This window comes from Bombus pascuorum, chromosome 5 (genome assembly GCF_905332965.1).
Source record: "Bombus pascuorum chromosome 5, iyBomPasc1.1, whole genome shotgun sequence".
NCBI lineage: Eukaryota > Metazoa > Arthropoda > Insecta > Hymenoptera > Apidae > Bombus > Bombus pascuorum.
In genome coordinates this window covers 7,922,020-7,937,165 of record NC_083492.1, presented here as the reverse complement: position 1 = coordinate 7,937,165, position 15,146 = coordinate 7,922,020, and the positions used below count along the sequence as shown (strand labels likewise).

The following is a 15,146-nucleotide window of genomic DNA, read 5'->3' as shown; positions in this document are numbered from 1 at the left end:
ACAAAAACAAATTTTAGGCAGTGGAATTCCGAGTTATAGTATTTATTTATCACTGTCATCGTACAGCCCTTTTCGATAATATCCACGATTCAGTCGTCGCACTTTATTTTTTTCTCTTTTTTTTTATAATTTGAATTATAAAGCTATACATTCAATTTTTACCTCAATAATCTACTTACATACTTAAGATCAAAGTTTATGTTGTTGGTAATAGTTGTTGTTACTTTATTTATTGTTTTTTCGTTTTTTGCCTCTTTACCGCTAGTAATGGTTAGTCGTTTGCTTAGTGAAATGCGTCACTGAAAATTTCATTTCTTTTCCTTCATTTATCAAGGTATGAAATCGGAGCAGTATTTCTTGGCCAAGCATGTGTTATAAATGCAAAAAGACATAATAAGGTCGGTGTTAGTTTGTTAGCACTCGAATATACCTATATGACTAGTTTTCTGTGTCAACAGATTTTCTTAAAAATATAAATTATTTACAAGGATTTCAGCTAATTTTATCGAGATTTAATAACCTTGGTTTAATCACATCAATAATACCGAAGTATAGAAGGGCCGTGGCTGTGTCCGATTTTTATTAAAGAAAGAAAGAGAAAAGAACAAAGATAAATTACAAAAAGATTGTATTTAGTCGACCGATGTATTACGTTCTACTCTATGAACGTTATACGCGCTACCATCTTTTTCTTATTTTTATCTTTTCAAACAAATCAAGATATCAATTTTTGTTTTTTATTTCATTCTAATGAGCGAAGAAACAAGATTCGTACGAGTCGGGATAAACTACAATATACATCGAATATCGAAGCGAAACAAGTGCGGTGCTCATAATCGTTTTTATTTTTATTATTTTCGCATTGCTGTACGATCGAGTTATGCTTCCGTATCTAATAATTATACCGTTTTCTCTTCATCTTGGTTTTCAGTTAATCTGTGTTAACTTGTATATACAAAATAAGTTTCTATGATACATCTTGGTCACTTTACGATAGAAAATTCTTTCTTTTTTTGCTTCATTTATTATTTCAAATAATTCGTTCCGTTTGTCGACGAATTTAAACATTCGCTAGTAAAATGCCCTTTATTATTTCAGCCTAGTAACAGGTTATTACGATTATTCGTGATAATTAGTTACAGTTCTGTACTTGCTACATATTCGCGTTTTTTTCTTTTAGAGCTGTACAGTCAACTGAAGTAGTATAGCGCGTCCTTGACATTTGTTTGATTAAAATTTATCCAATATGTGAATATCCTACCTCTTTCAAAACTATCTTATGACTTAATGAAAAAAAAAAAGGAGAGAATATATCGATCATTCGATTAAATTATATTTTTTATATATCGAACATACGAAACAGTTTGTAAATAAAATATGTTCGAATCTATCGCGTTAACATTTTTTAGCCTAAAGCTTTAGCCACGGCACCCTTTTTCTTTTTTTTTCCTTTTTTTTTATTTTTTTCTGTTTTCTTTTAATCATTTAATTCCGTTCTTTCTTCCTGTTTACTTAAATATAAAAATACATAGCCAGTCTATACATAGAGCGTGCAAAGTGGCACAGTGAACTGAGTTACCAGATATCCTGGATAGTTAACTACCGCTCTCGGCATTCAACGGTGGTTCCATTTCATCGTGACTTCTGTTCGTGTTACTCGACACAGGGAAACCTGAGGTTTTTGGCAGCGGGTTAGTTATTACACTATCACTATGAGATGTTGTTGCATTGTACATAGAATTATCAAAGTGTTGCAAGCATTGAAATTCTGGGCCAGGCAGCAATAAAGTAGTTTGGGTGGGAAGATTTGTTAATGACACCATCCCTGGTGTCATCATTTGCTTATTAAAACAACTCCTTAATGCCTCTTCGATTAAATTTGCTATTTTATCACGATCATTCTATAAGAAATAGTAATTTTAAAATTGTGTCGTGCTCCTTTTTTAAAATATTTAATAAAATAAATACCTCATTAATAAATCCAAAATGTACAAGCTCCTGCGCAAGAAGCATTGAAGTATCTAATTGACTCACAGGACATGTCAATTGCCTATTCATTTTGTCATCCATTCGTAATAATATTGTCATCTATAAAATACACTAGCGTAAAAAAACATAAACTAGACTTGATAGTTGATGTTAAGTAACTCATCACATTGTGCTATATCACTTACAAGTAGTTCACAACTTTCTTCTCTAGGCTTAACGTTACACATCATATTAACTACTCTTCTAGACTCCACGTCCACCGGTTCCGGTGTAACAGATTTCACCGATTCAGTAACCTCGGGCGATATCGCCCGAGGTCGAACGGGTGGTGGTAATTTCGCCATAAATGCTGTCAAGGGATATATACCATATCTGTCGACCCAAATAATTTATGTGATTGAAGAATGGATACAAGGTTAAAAACGCAATCATTTCGATACATTTGTCGTAAAACTATTTAATATACTTACTTTACATCTTCGACGAACTTTTCTAACTTCTCTGTAACAGGGATATCACTTAACCGAATCTGCTGCGGTGGTCGACCTTGATATTTAATTTCTGCGACTACCGTATCAGGACCGTAGAGCCTTTGTAAAACTTCGTCTGTTATCGTTTCTGAAATATTAGCTGAAAAAGTTGTGAAAATTAATTGATTTCTAAGAAATCCCACTTAACGTTCTATTTTTACTAGACTAACCGCTACATTATATAACTTTTTCTTATAAAAAATATAATACCTATAATTAGAACACATGATAAATTCTGAAATACAAAACAATATAGAGATTAGATAATGGCGATATTAGTAAACTTACTGGCTGAATTAACCAAAGCATGAGCAGCAAGTAATTTTAATGAATGCACTTCAAATAAGACAGGGTGAAAAAGGAGCTCTCTTGCACTTGGTCTACTGAGTGGGTCTACTTGAAGACATTTTCGAATGAAATCCTTTTGCTGGGCATCATCTAACGATTCTATAGTTTTTCGAACGTTATCCTCGGTCACGATCGTACCGGTATCACCGTTACCCTGAATTTCCAATGCAGCCATTTCCAAAGCACACATTCCGAATGAATAAATATCAATAGCAGGGGTTACAGAATCTAAAAAACACAGTAAGGTATAATAAACAACATGTATAATAACATATAATATATAAAGAGATTATCAATAATCTGATACACTTACTTCCATATTCAGGCGCTACAAAGTGCATATTCTTCATGTTTGCTCTACATGTTTTAACATGATGATGAATCGCATCAGGAGCCACTGTAATGATAAGAAGAACATATGGTTATTTCTAAGAAAATATATTTTAGATAGGCACTCACAAAATATGTATATTTGTATGAAAGTATTTAACAAGCAGTGAGTTAAAAAACTTTCTTTGCGAGGTAGCAGGAATTCTTTGTATTTATTTGCCAAAAAATAGACAAAAAGAAAGAAAAGGAAAAAATAAATACAGTCACAGCAACATAACTATCTTTTTACCTTCTCGAATACCCGCCACCTCCATGATAACAAGTGGATTAATGAACCGCTAGAAAAATTGTGTTGTAACTGAAAAATTATCCTACAAGTAACTTGAGCCCTCATACAGTTAATAATTCTCGCATATACACGTATGCACGAAAGTGCCTCTGAGGGGGTCAAACATAGCGCATAAAAGCAAGATAAATGAAACGCAAGCAATCAGCAAGAAAGTAATTTACACAGTTTGTTCTTGGATAATTTATATTCCAAAAAGAGGCACTTTCATTGAGCATGATGAAATTCTATTTCACATTTTTAAGGACCAAAACGGAATTCGTAGAATTTGCTTTGTTTGTGAATAAGGATACAACAAAAATTAGAGCACAATGAAAAATGCGTGCGCTAGATAATGATCACAGAAGGACTAAGAGACATCTTAGGCCCTTTGCCCTTCTTTGTTATTATAACCCAAGAGATGAAGAAGTGCAATGTAATGATATGAAGGATATTAAAATCAAATAAATTTTGAATATTTTATATGAACCATTCTACCAATAATCAAGATATAGATATATGTATATATATGTATACACATACATACATATATATATACATAAATAGGAATGTTTACCTCAATATGCCTAAATTACTTAGCTGGCAATAGTCGATGATTATCTGCCAAATGCATTTTCTTCAAATTCACCATCTTTTCACAATTTACACCAGAACCGAAGAATCGTCGTTATCAGTTGATTTTATCCTCTGGATGGACGAAAGTACGATTGTACTTCCTCTCTCTTCGAAGACTTTGCTGTGTTTTTTTCATTATCTAGATTAGCCTATTTGCTACAATTAAAAACGAGGACTCAAGTTACTCCTAATATGTAAACAGTACTTTATACACAATCTTTCTAACAGATTTATTTTACTAATAAATAGGATAAAAAAGGAAATAAGCGAGCGAGAAAAGGAAAAGGGTAAATCACATCACAATATAAACGCAGTAACAACAATAATGTGAAATGGTTCTGAATGAATAAATCTAATTAAAATAGAAAGTTGTTAAGAACATTCGGCAGAGATAATATCCCACTTTTTTGACATATATTTATCATTAAAGCTTATTTAAAGAATAATTTTCATATCGTTAATCTTACTATAAAATCCAATTAGGATAATGTTAAATTTATAGCATGGAGTAAAACTTTCTTCACAATATATAACTATATCACACATTCTTTCACACATAATTATGTCTTATGATAAAACATTTAGATATCAGTGTATATTGTTTACACGCCGTTTAGTTTAATTATTAAATTATTTTAATAATTATTATAAATTACGATATTATAAATTACGCTGAATAGAAATTAATTGAGTAACTGTATAAAACTTATTTATTACTGTCGATTGACTTATCGAGTACGAGTACTGAGGAGGCAATCACAGTAATGGCAATATACGTACTTTATGTGTTTGTACCCCATGTAAGAATGAAATAAATATCAATTAGCTCACAGTTGTTATTTCAACATCAGTGGTTGGTCAATTTTATATATATATATTATAATAATCCTATATTGTGATTTATAGTTTTCATCCATGAAAATTATGAGAAACAAAACTATAAGCCTCTCATATAGTCCTGTGAATAAAAAAGGGGAAGTGCCTTGCAAACTCTTATTCCAATATATGTTAAATAGTTTCATTTAGGGATAAGTGCTCTCTTGAATACCTATGAGCAACTATATAATATCTTGTACTTGCTAGCAGAGTGTTTCACTGTACAAAGTACAGAAACATTAAGACTGTACTTTTTGGACACAAAATGTGTCTCATAGAATAGAATTTTCTTTCTATTTTGTTAAATAATTACTTACCTGAACCAATTTTTACAAGCCCATTATGTTGAATAAATATAGTGTCACAAGTAAGATTTCCATGAATAATGGGAGGTGAACAGGAATGCAAATAACTGAAAAATTCAGACATTAATACATATAATAGAAAAATATACATATATAAATAAATAAGCATTATTATTTAAGAAATAATATATATAAAGAATCATGTGTTACCTCAATGCAGAAAGTATTTGAGTACACCAACGCTTCCATGCTTGCAAAGGTAATTTTTTCACATTGCGTTTTGTTCTTTTTAGGAACTGTTTTAAAGACCCAGAGGACATATACTCCGTTATAAATATAACCTAATAAATAATAAATAACATCACAATTAATATTCAAGCCAATTTAAACTTTTACTCCTTTCTTTCATAACATACCCGAGGTTTATCATTATGGGTATCTGTCCAATACCTATGAAATTTAACAATATTAGGATGTTCCAACTGTGTAAGATTTTCAAATACAAGTTGTATCTTTTCTTCTTGTGCTTTGAAGTTCTTCCTTTCAGAAAATTGCACCTCATTCCAAACAACTTCAACTCCTTCCTCAGTATCCATTGCCAAATAGGCACAGTCGATTCCTGGTACATCACGTTGTTCCACCTAAATAGAAAATAATATTATTTACAAAAATACTTTATTTCATTCATGTATTATTACTTATGAAACATAAACTAATTACACAAATACATAAAGTTAGTTTATTTACAAGTTTCATTTACAAATATATATTAATATCTATTTACAACATATAAAAATTATACAAAGAAAAACAAAAACAGGCTATTAACAAATTACATTTGAAGAGTCTATGGTTATGAAATGACAGAATATATTACTGCAATCATCCATTTTAAGTTACTTAAGCATAATTCAAACAATTTCATGCCTGATGTCATTACATCAATGTGACCTTGCAAAGAATTTAAGGAGGGGAGATAGCTCATTCAATATTTACAACAATGGGCTATATTGAAATAAAATATATTGAGTAATAAATCCTCTATTTATGTTACATCTTTTTGATTGAATAGTTTTAATAGAAAAGGTACATAAACCAAAAGAGATAGCCTATTTTTCTCTAAATAGACATACCTCCATTTCAGTAACTTCGTTTTCACTGCCTCTGGCTGCTCCAAAGGTAGAGCCTTCGGCTAACGTGGACTTGGAACCTACATATACCTAACATAAAATAATGGTTATTGAACATCAAACAGATAAAACATCTCCATTGCTTTTTATTTAATGTTATTTATGTTTTACAGAAGAATATTCAGTTTTTAAATAGAACAATAAAGCAGGTTTGCAAATGCACCTGGTTAATGATCCAATTATGCTGATTTGTTTCTAGAATGAAAATAGAAAGTACCACAGATGCTGAAAGCTTAGTGACAAGGAATTGTTGAAAATCAGTTTACACTTACAAATTCAAAAACATTTAATGTTTACATAAATTTTGAAGAAACTAGTTTGCCAAGCTTGAAGATATTTTTGTATAATACATTTCAAGCAATATATTTAGTAATTTTATGACATAATGAGCTAATTTTATGATATATGTATACATGTATAATGCATGTATATTATATATATTAAATACAATTATACAATAAATTAAACACAATTTGGCTTTAGCTTACTTTTTCCAGCCTCGAATGAAACAAGTACTAAGCTAGATTATAAGAAAAATAGCCTATAGCTGTTAGATTTTTAGTTTTCTTTGAAGGAATCTTTAATAATATCTTTTTGTTACCTACCATATTAATAAATGAAGTCTCAAAATATATTGCTATATTACATAGAAAAGAATTGCATAAACTACATCCATATCTCACTGTTTACTCTGATTTATTTGTATACAAACGTCCCAATAATCTAACCAAATTGGAATCAATGCGGAGACAAAATGTATCACAAGAGACTTCCTTCGTCACATTTCTCATATAGAGATAATACAATTATGGTTTCAACAAGAACATATATAGACCAAATATGTTTGAAACCATATTAATCAGAACAAAATCCCAACCAAGTAAATAAACAAAATGTAAACAAGATGTAAACACATAGATGTGAGTATATTATAAAAAGATGAATCGTACCTCTTCCCGACGTTTGAGCCACCGCCCGCAGGGGCTCTCCTCCAGGATTTCACTCTCATCTTCCGAATCTTCACCACTTTCCCGCGGTGACTTGTGCTCTGGGTCCGTGCTGGAGCGACTCCCGGGCATCACACACGCGATTAGTTGAAGGAGCAGCACCGAACAGAGCACAACGCGGCCAAATTCATCGGTGGTAATTCCAAGGATTTACCTCAATATCGCATCTGTTCTGCCGCTAGTGTGCACTGTCGATGATACGCACCTGAATGTTACAGGAGAGAACAGAGCCTCTCGGTGCTGTAATACACCTTTAGCACTCACAATGACACATGCAGCGCGACAACCCGAGTTGCAAGGAAAGCTACGATATTTCTGATCTTACGCAGTCACGCGCACGGATCGACGCTTTTCGGTTTCCCTTAGGACTTAGCCGGTGTATCGGTACATCGCGAGGGCCATTCGTGAATCACACTGTCAAAATAAAACCTCTGTTATGAGCAAAATAGCTTCGATCTGACACACACTCTAGTATTCATTTTCGCTCTGTCTTCGGTCACGTTCGCCCAGTATGGCGATTAGCGTGTACCGCACCCTTTTCTGTGCCAGTAACAGCGACATCTGTCAATCGTCGCCTCGACAACCAATTTTCTGATCTCGTTCAAGATAATTTCCAGATAATATTTACCGAATTACGTGTTCAAATTTCAAGGTACATGTATTCTTCTATGTTAACACATAGTTCCTGCGCATACAATTCCTACGCGATATGAATAGGAAATAGGAAACAAAACATTGAATTGCTTTGAGGTTATAAAAGCGTGATTTGAGATTTATTTAAATATGACGAATGACTTGAACTAGAGAAACAGTGACTTTCAGTCGTAAAATTAGACTTTGAATAGTATTTTGGATTGGAATTATTTGTCGTACTTTATAATGTGACACACGCGTGTCTACTGCATGATTATTGTTTATTTGCTAAATGATTCTATTTATAACCTAATAGGTGTAATTAACACAATGACATCTATAAAAACATTACCTTTATTAGAGGGTACAAAATTAATCGTCCTTGATGAAGGTGCGTAAGCAAAATACTTCATAAAACCATAGTTTATTTTAGATGTGCAGCAGAATTCCATTTATTGAATGAAATTATAATTAGTATTAGATTAATATACATAATATATGTAAACTCCTATCGTATGAACTGTTCTATTTGATTTGTTTACATGGAGTTCATATAACTGTAGTTAAACAGATATTGTACATGTATATATACATATGTATATGTTTCAGGAGTAAATGCGATGTATGCTAAAAAATTGGTCGCAGGATGGATGCAAGTATTGAAAGAAAAAAATTCTAATTGTATTTTCAATCTGTTGTTATTCTCCAATCCAAAATCTTCATACCAGTGTGAATATTTTGCATCAAATAATGTAAATATCTTTGATTATTATACAGTTAATATTAATAATGGATTTGATATAAATGCTATAAGTAATAAGGATTTTTATAATCTAAAACATATCTTAAAAACTATAGACACAAAATCTACAGTAGTCATTGATTGCTTGACATCATTAATCTTATTTGTCGGCCTATCAAGGGCTATATGGTTTTTACAGAAGTTAAGCAAAGATGTGCCACAAGTGATTTGTATTTATAGACGAGATTTTATACAAGATAAAGTATCTTACATTGAAACATTGGGAAGTACATATGTAAAGATACAAAAATTTTCTGGTATGATAGCAAATAACAATACTAATTATATGGTAGAATTTATGCATCGCAAAGTGGGTGGGGGAATTTTAAAACAACAGGAAATAGTAAGCCAAAATAGTACATCTTATGAAATTGAGTCAAAAAAGCTTGAACAAAGTAAAAAGTCACATCCAATATATGAAAACCCTAAATTAAAAATTGAGTCTTCATTCAGAATAGAAATAAATGAGAATGAAATGAAACAGAGAAAAGAAGTAGTGTTACCATACACAGCTAATACAAATACAACAAATACATCTAGAATTCACTATCATCCAGAGGACATAGATGATTTTGATGAGGAAGATCCAGATGATGATTTATGTTTCTAACTCGTGTGTAAAATATTACATTAGAAAAGATACTGGTAATGTTCCAAGCAAAGATATTTATTTTATATTCATTTTACATTTTGTTACAGTTCATATTGCATAATATATATTTTGTTGATATAATAAAGTTGTTTATTAACGTAGCGTTTTTTTAAATTATTAACAATAAACCTTATAACAATTCTGTAAAAAAATACAGATCTTCTAAAGTATTGTTTCACGTTAAAAAGTCAATACTGCATACAATACTAATATTTAAAAATAGGATATTAAATATTACTATTCATCTTTGGCATTTAATTCAATTAATTACCATATTGTTATTTTATTACTTTGTTCTGCAGCATTTTGATTAGACAATGAAACATATATATGATATTCGTAACTAGATAACAAAGTATAGCCAGATACAAATAAAGTTCTGTACAATAAATTCCAGACAATAATTTTATAATTTGATAAAATAAAAGTTTTACATATCAGTTCAAATAAATATCGAAATATTTTAAATAATACATTAAATAAATACAATTTACAAAGATATTCCAACTTTAAAAAAATTAATATTCAATAATATATTTAATCAGAAGTGCAAAAATAGTCTTTTTATAAGACTTGATCCAGATATTACAATTAACCATTAAAAATGTAAAGTAAGTTTTGATCAGAAAAATGATAAGTGCCATCGATATGCTGCAAAACCCTACTTTCTAATAAGCTACGACCGTATTGAACAGCTTCTTCTCTAGTTTGTGCAACATTTGCTTCAAGCAACCAATTAACTAAATCAGTTCCAGTAAAAACACCTTTGTACATCCTTAATAAGCGTCTACGACATATAGCTATACGAGCACGACATTCAGCCAAATGGCAACGATTAAACTGATCCCTAATAGCTCTCACTTCGGGGCTTAATGTATCCTCAGGGGGAAGCTGCAATTCTTTCTCTATAAATGCAAAATATAGTGTACATTTGAATTATGAAATTATTTAAATATAAAAATATAATAAAATGAATATAAGAATATAGCAATACCAGTGCGCCATTTACGACACATTTTCTGCAGCCAACATCCTAATTTACCAAGACCAGTATCTAATCCAAAAATAGCAAATACGATTAATGACTGACCAAAATTTAAGGCAACATCCAAAAATGCTAATTCTGCGTAAATTCCAGTCAATTGTTCCATTAATAATGTTCCGATTGATATGGATAGGCCCTAAAATAATTATAGTAAATTATAATCTTGTAATAATTTTCAAGTATTCTGTCATATACTTACAATGAACATGGAACATAGAAGTAAAATAACAAATACAAGATGTCGTAAAAACTGAGGATCATTTCTTTCATTCTCAATGTCTATATATAATTCGCAATCATCAATTTCGTTATTGTTGCTTCTACATGTACCATTTGGACAACCATGTGTATATTCACAGCCAATGCTAACAATATCAAAATATTAATTAAAACAAAATTTTGCTAGCTTTATTTTTATACAATTTACTTACATTGGAGGATGAGAATTTGCAGAAATCAGATCTTCAACATCTACTACGCGTCTTTCGTCATTATTAGTATCATTATTGGAATTTTCGATATTATTCGTTAAATTAGAATAAGATGCTGAAATGTTACGACGCTGGTAGCTCTGCTGCAAGACTAAACAGCCCATTGTTACTGTAAGAAAGATGCGATAATAAAGAATATTATTGTTTTAAATAATAAAGAATATTATGTTTTATTTCGTGCATTGTATATTACATACCTACCAATAAAACAGAATGTTAATATAGAAGTAGAAATTGCAGCTTGAACTGTACCAAGTTGAAAATTTGGATTTCTGAACTCAAGTTCAGACTCCCTTGGAGACATAGTACTACACATTATAATTGCTATTAAAAGTGGAATTCTGAAATATATTATTGATATGATATATGAATATATTATTAGTCATTTTCTTTCTTTTCGATATTAATTATAAAAAAGAAAGTATTCATCATACCCCCATCCAATAGGGTAAAACCATCTCTGAATATTGCAAACAAAATCCAGAGAACGGGAACTTAAGTATAATAAGGTTGCAGCTATTGCTACAGTCCACATACGACTTGCATATACTCCCACAGTAATTAAAATAAACTGGATATACCTATAATAAATCATGGTCAAAATAACACAAGAATTAAATTAAAAAATCAAAGCAAATAATGGAAGAAATTACCACAAAATTGAACCAGTATTATCAGGTTCGAGTTTGGTCCATATTATAACACCTATAGCTGTAACTAGCTAAAATAATAATTTTTGTATAAATTTCAACTATAACTGGCATAAATTCTAAGTTAATACAATTTAATACAAACCTGTGCAATTACTATGCAAAGTGTACATTTATGAGTGACGCATTTATATTTTTTTCTTCTTAATACAATAAGACAAATAATTAACCATGTGCAAACTGTTATTGAAGCAATGCTTACATCAAAAGAAAATATATTCAGTTGGTATGCATAATTTTTCGGACTAACTCCAGTAGAAACAGCATCGATTAATTTTGCTGATACAAACATTAGTGGAGCAGATAAGAAAGTACAAGCAACCATTGCTGATGCAATTAAATCAATTTCAATATTATATCGAAGAGTGAAAATAAATAAGGCTGGTGCTGTAGGAATAGTTCCATATAGAAATCCATATGTACTTAGATCTTGAGTATCTGTAGCATTCTCGCCAGCATTTAAGAGAATAATAGATTCTCTTATGACCAAAGGAAGTACCAGCAATTTTACTGATATCAATATACCTGGTATTACAAGAGCTGTGCCCTTCAATTTGTGTACTTTTCCAACCATCATTAATCCCAACAACAAAAGAGCACTTGCAGAAAAAGCATTACCAAATACATCAAGTACAGTTGCTAATATAGCAGGTACTAAATGACCAAAGACAAGATTACCAAGAATACCAAGAACAGTCATAACAAGTACTGGATTTAGTGCAATTCCTTTTACAATAGAACAAACCATGTATCTATAACTTTTATGATTTTCACCAGAACGTTTACCAATTTCTAATAATACAAAACCAATTGGATTTAAAATAGCCAATGATATAGGTGCCATTAAGTATAAATAAGCAGCATATTCAGGATGTGTTTGTTCATATAGTGCTTGAACTATAAAAATATGTTATTTTTAGCATATAGATTACTTTAAACTATATTAAGAATGATTTTTAATTTACTTACTCATAGGATATCCAATAGCAAAATCATTACTCTGCGTGGTAAATATTGCAAAAAGTGCAGCACAACCTGGATTTGATGGTCTTTTAATAACAAGAGATATACCAAGAACAACAAGAAATACACAACTTTTAGCTATCAATACAGCAAGAAGGAATTTCCAGTTTACTAGACTAAAATCAAGCTTTGCCAGTGACATAAAAATTAAAGAAGGTAGAGCAAACGTTCCTACAAAAGTATTTAGGCCATTTCCTTCTATTTTAGTGATAACGTCAAATCTTCCTGCAATATATCTAAAAAAACAAGCAATTTATTTATATACATCTTAAAAATCATATGATAAAAATTTAAAGATTAAATAGTTAAAAAAATTCACCCGCATAATATAATAGCAAAACACTGTATCAGAGCAAGATATAAATTATCTATTGGTTCAACTCTCATTGTTGAAATCTGAGTCTCTTCCAGTAGTGACATGACTAATGCTGCTTTTAAATTCCTGGAAATATAGAATAATTTAATTTAGATGTACATGTGAAAAATGTCAGAAAGAAATGAAAAAGGATAAATTACCTTTTAGCATATATATATTTATATTATAATTGTTTTTAATACAGATATTGTCATCTTTCTAATATAACATTGTTATTGTCGCAAGAAGGGCATGTACACAAAAAAATATTATGTAGCATTAACCCCATATCAACTTCATCTCTATTCACACTATATTATTTCTTTCACTGACTGAAATAAAAAGATTTTAAATGTACTTCTAGAATAATGATACCCATATGTTTATAAATATCAAGTTACTAAACATTACAAAGAAATAAAAGAAATAAAAGATTTATTGTTTTAGAGTACTAAAAACGACAGTACATCATAGTCTACAATATAACAATACAATCTGAAAAATATATAAATTGTCGCTCACGCAAAAATATTAACATCCAATCACGTTCAATATTTATTATATCCTTCGTTTATAATATAAAGTCAAAAGTATGTATGAAAAACAAGTAGAAAACTCTTCAGAGATATAATGAAAGATATCAGTGTTGTTTAATACAATAAAAACATATTATGCAAGTTCATATCGACAAAACATTTATAATACTCTATATGCATTACGTGTATAGGCAATTTTTAATCTCATGAACCCGAATACAGCATCGATATCTCTCGCTAAATCATGTGATTGGTTCACCTATATCACGTGCTTCGAACAAAACATCGGACTCGTACGAAAATATTTGATTTCAAATTTCAAATTATAGTTTTAAAATACGGGAATTTTATTTGTATCTATAACATTATACTGTTAAATAAAATCGCTTTAAAATGTATTCAAAATTAACATAGATATTATAAAATTGTACAATCATAAATATAATCGTTATATAAATCGTAATCGTCATTTAGTTTTATTATTTATCACTGTATACGCATTAATGAATTTAAGTTTGATAAATTTTGATAAAACAAAAGTCCTGATATTTTTTATCAATATTCAAGAACGAAAATTCATTAATTGATACCAAAATTATCTGCGCCTGATATAAATTTAGAAAACAAATACATACCATGTTACGTGTAATCAGTAAAAAATGTAATTTTCATATTTCATATAATACTCGTAATTATATATTACGTATCTAGAAAATTCTAAGTGTCTAGAAAATATACATAATTTGCACAAATTCCCCAATAATGAAACGCAAAATAAATGTGATAAGAAAATAGCCTCGCGTCAGTTCTATGTCGAAATATTTCTAGTTGGTTGCATCAATTAAATGGTACAGTACTGTCTGTACAGAATTACGACTAATAGGTTATCGCTAAATTATCGGAAAAAAATATATATACATATACATATATATATATATATATTATATAATTGTAATAGATTTCGAACTTAAATAATACATAATAGACATTATCTTAAAAAATGCAACAAATAATTGCAATTTTACAAATCTCAATTAAATAACAAATAAATAAAACAAGCAAAAACATTTATTTTAATTGATGTTAATCCTAGAAGATTAATTTATTTCTTTTTTTATTGATATTTGTGTTAGTATGTTGAACTTGCTTTTATACAGCAATGCAGTGTTTAAATTGCCAGTGAAATATGTATATCTTTACGTCACTGACCTCCATGAATCATACATTCTTATAATATTGCGCAATAAAGCTGTTCTACCATAAACAGAAACAGAAACGTTTGATAAATATTTCTCAAATCGATGTATTTATTCATTGTCTACCGATTAAAAGATTAACAGAAATCTGATATTTTCTCTTATAT

General features: G+C 30.0%; 3 protein-coding genes across 4 annotated transcripts; 1 reads left to right on the top strand and 2 right to left on the bottom strand.

Annotated features, from left to right (window-relative positions):
* Positions 1-26: 26 nt before the first annotated feature.
* On the bottom strand, positions 27-8,061 carry LOC132907191 (nuclear receptor-binding protein homolog). Of its 2 annotated transcripts, XM_060960038.1 has the most exons (11): positions 7,480-8,060; positions 6,473-6,559; positions 5,756-5,980; positions 5,550-5,680; positions 5,352-5,446; positions 3,181-3,264; positions 2,808-3,095; positions 2,460-2,619; positions 2,175-2,361; positions 1,969-2,088; positions 27-1,901 (listed from the first exon to the last, which is right to left on the bottom strand). In XM_060960038.1, the coding sequence occupies exons 1-11, from the start codon at positions 7,606-7,608 to the stop codon at positions 1,596-1,598; spliced, it is 1,812 nt and encodes a 603-aa protein (XP_060816021.1). In that variant the 5' UTR covers positions 7,609-8,060; the 3' UTR covers positions 27-1,595. The 2 variants fall into 2 exon arrangements, with proteins under 2 accessions (XP_060816021.1, XP_060816022.1); XM_060960039.1 differs by lacking the exon at positions 6,473-6,559 and having other exon boundaries at positions 7,480-8,061.
* A 107-nt stretch (positions 8,062-8,168) lies between these two features.
* LOC132907210 (elongator complex protein 5) lies at positions 8,169-9,775 on the top strand. Its single transcript, XM_060960073.1, has 2 exons — positions 8,169-8,560; positions 8,779-9,775. The coding sequence occupies exons 1-2, from the start codon at positions 8,440-8,442 to the stop codon at positions 9,579-9,581; spliced, it is 924 nt and encodes a 307-aa protein (XP_060816056.1). The 5' UTR covers positions 8,169-8,439; the 3' UTR covers positions 9,582-9,775.
* LOC132907184 (lysosomal cholesterol signaling protein) lies at positions 9,623-13,997 on the bottom strand. Its single transcript, XM_060960027.1, has 12 exons — positions 13,770-13,997; positions 13,409-13,579; positions 13,212-13,334; positions 12,839-13,128; positions 11,955-12,766; positions 11,813-11,880; positions 11,594-11,740; positions 11,361-11,500; positions 11,100-11,268; positions 10,868-11,033; positions 10,618-10,804; positions 9,623-10,528 (listed from the first exon to the last, which is right to left on the bottom strand). The coding sequence occupies exons 3-12, from the start codon at positions 13,310-13,312 to the stop codon at positions 10,215-10,217; spliced, it is 2,394 nt and encodes a 797-aa protein (XP_060816010.1). The 5' UTR covers positions 13,313-13,334; positions 13,409-13,579; positions 13,770-13,997; the 3' UTR covers positions 9,623-10,214.
* Between the last annotated feature and the right edge of the window lie 1,149 nt (positions 13,998-15,146).

Coding starts and splice junctions, on each gene's coding strand:
- LOC132907191 (XM_060960038.1), bottom strand. CDS start 7,608: ATGCCCGGGAGTCGCTCCAGCACGGACCCAGAGCACAAGTCACCGCGG. Junction 6,560..7,479: donor GGCTCAAACGTCGGGAAGAG/GTACGATTCATC, acceptor ATTTTATGTTAG/GTATATGTAGGTTCCAAGTC. Junction 5,447..5,549: donor CAAATACTTTCTGCATTGAG/GTAACACATGAT, acceptor TGAATTTTTCAG/TTATTTGCATTCCTGTTCAC.
- LOC132907210 (XM_060960073.1), top strand. CDS start 8,440: ATGATTATTGTTTATTTGCTAAATGATTCTATTTATAACCTAATAGGT. Junction 8,561..8,778: donor ATTAATCGTCCTTGATGAAG/GTGCGTAAGCAA, acceptor TATATGTTTCAG/GAGTAAATGCGATGTATGCT.
- LOC132907184 (XM_060960027.1), bottom strand. CDS start 13,312: ATGTCACTACTGGAAGAGACTCAGATTTCAACAATGAGAGTTGAACCA. Junction 13,129..13,211: donor TTTGCTATTATATTATGCGG/GTGAATTTTTTT, acceptor TTGTTTTTTTAG/ATATATTGCAGGAAGATTTG. Junction 11,501..11,593: donor TTTTACCCTATTGGATGGGG/GTATGATGAATA, acceptor AATATATTTCAG/AATTCCACTTTTAATAGCAA.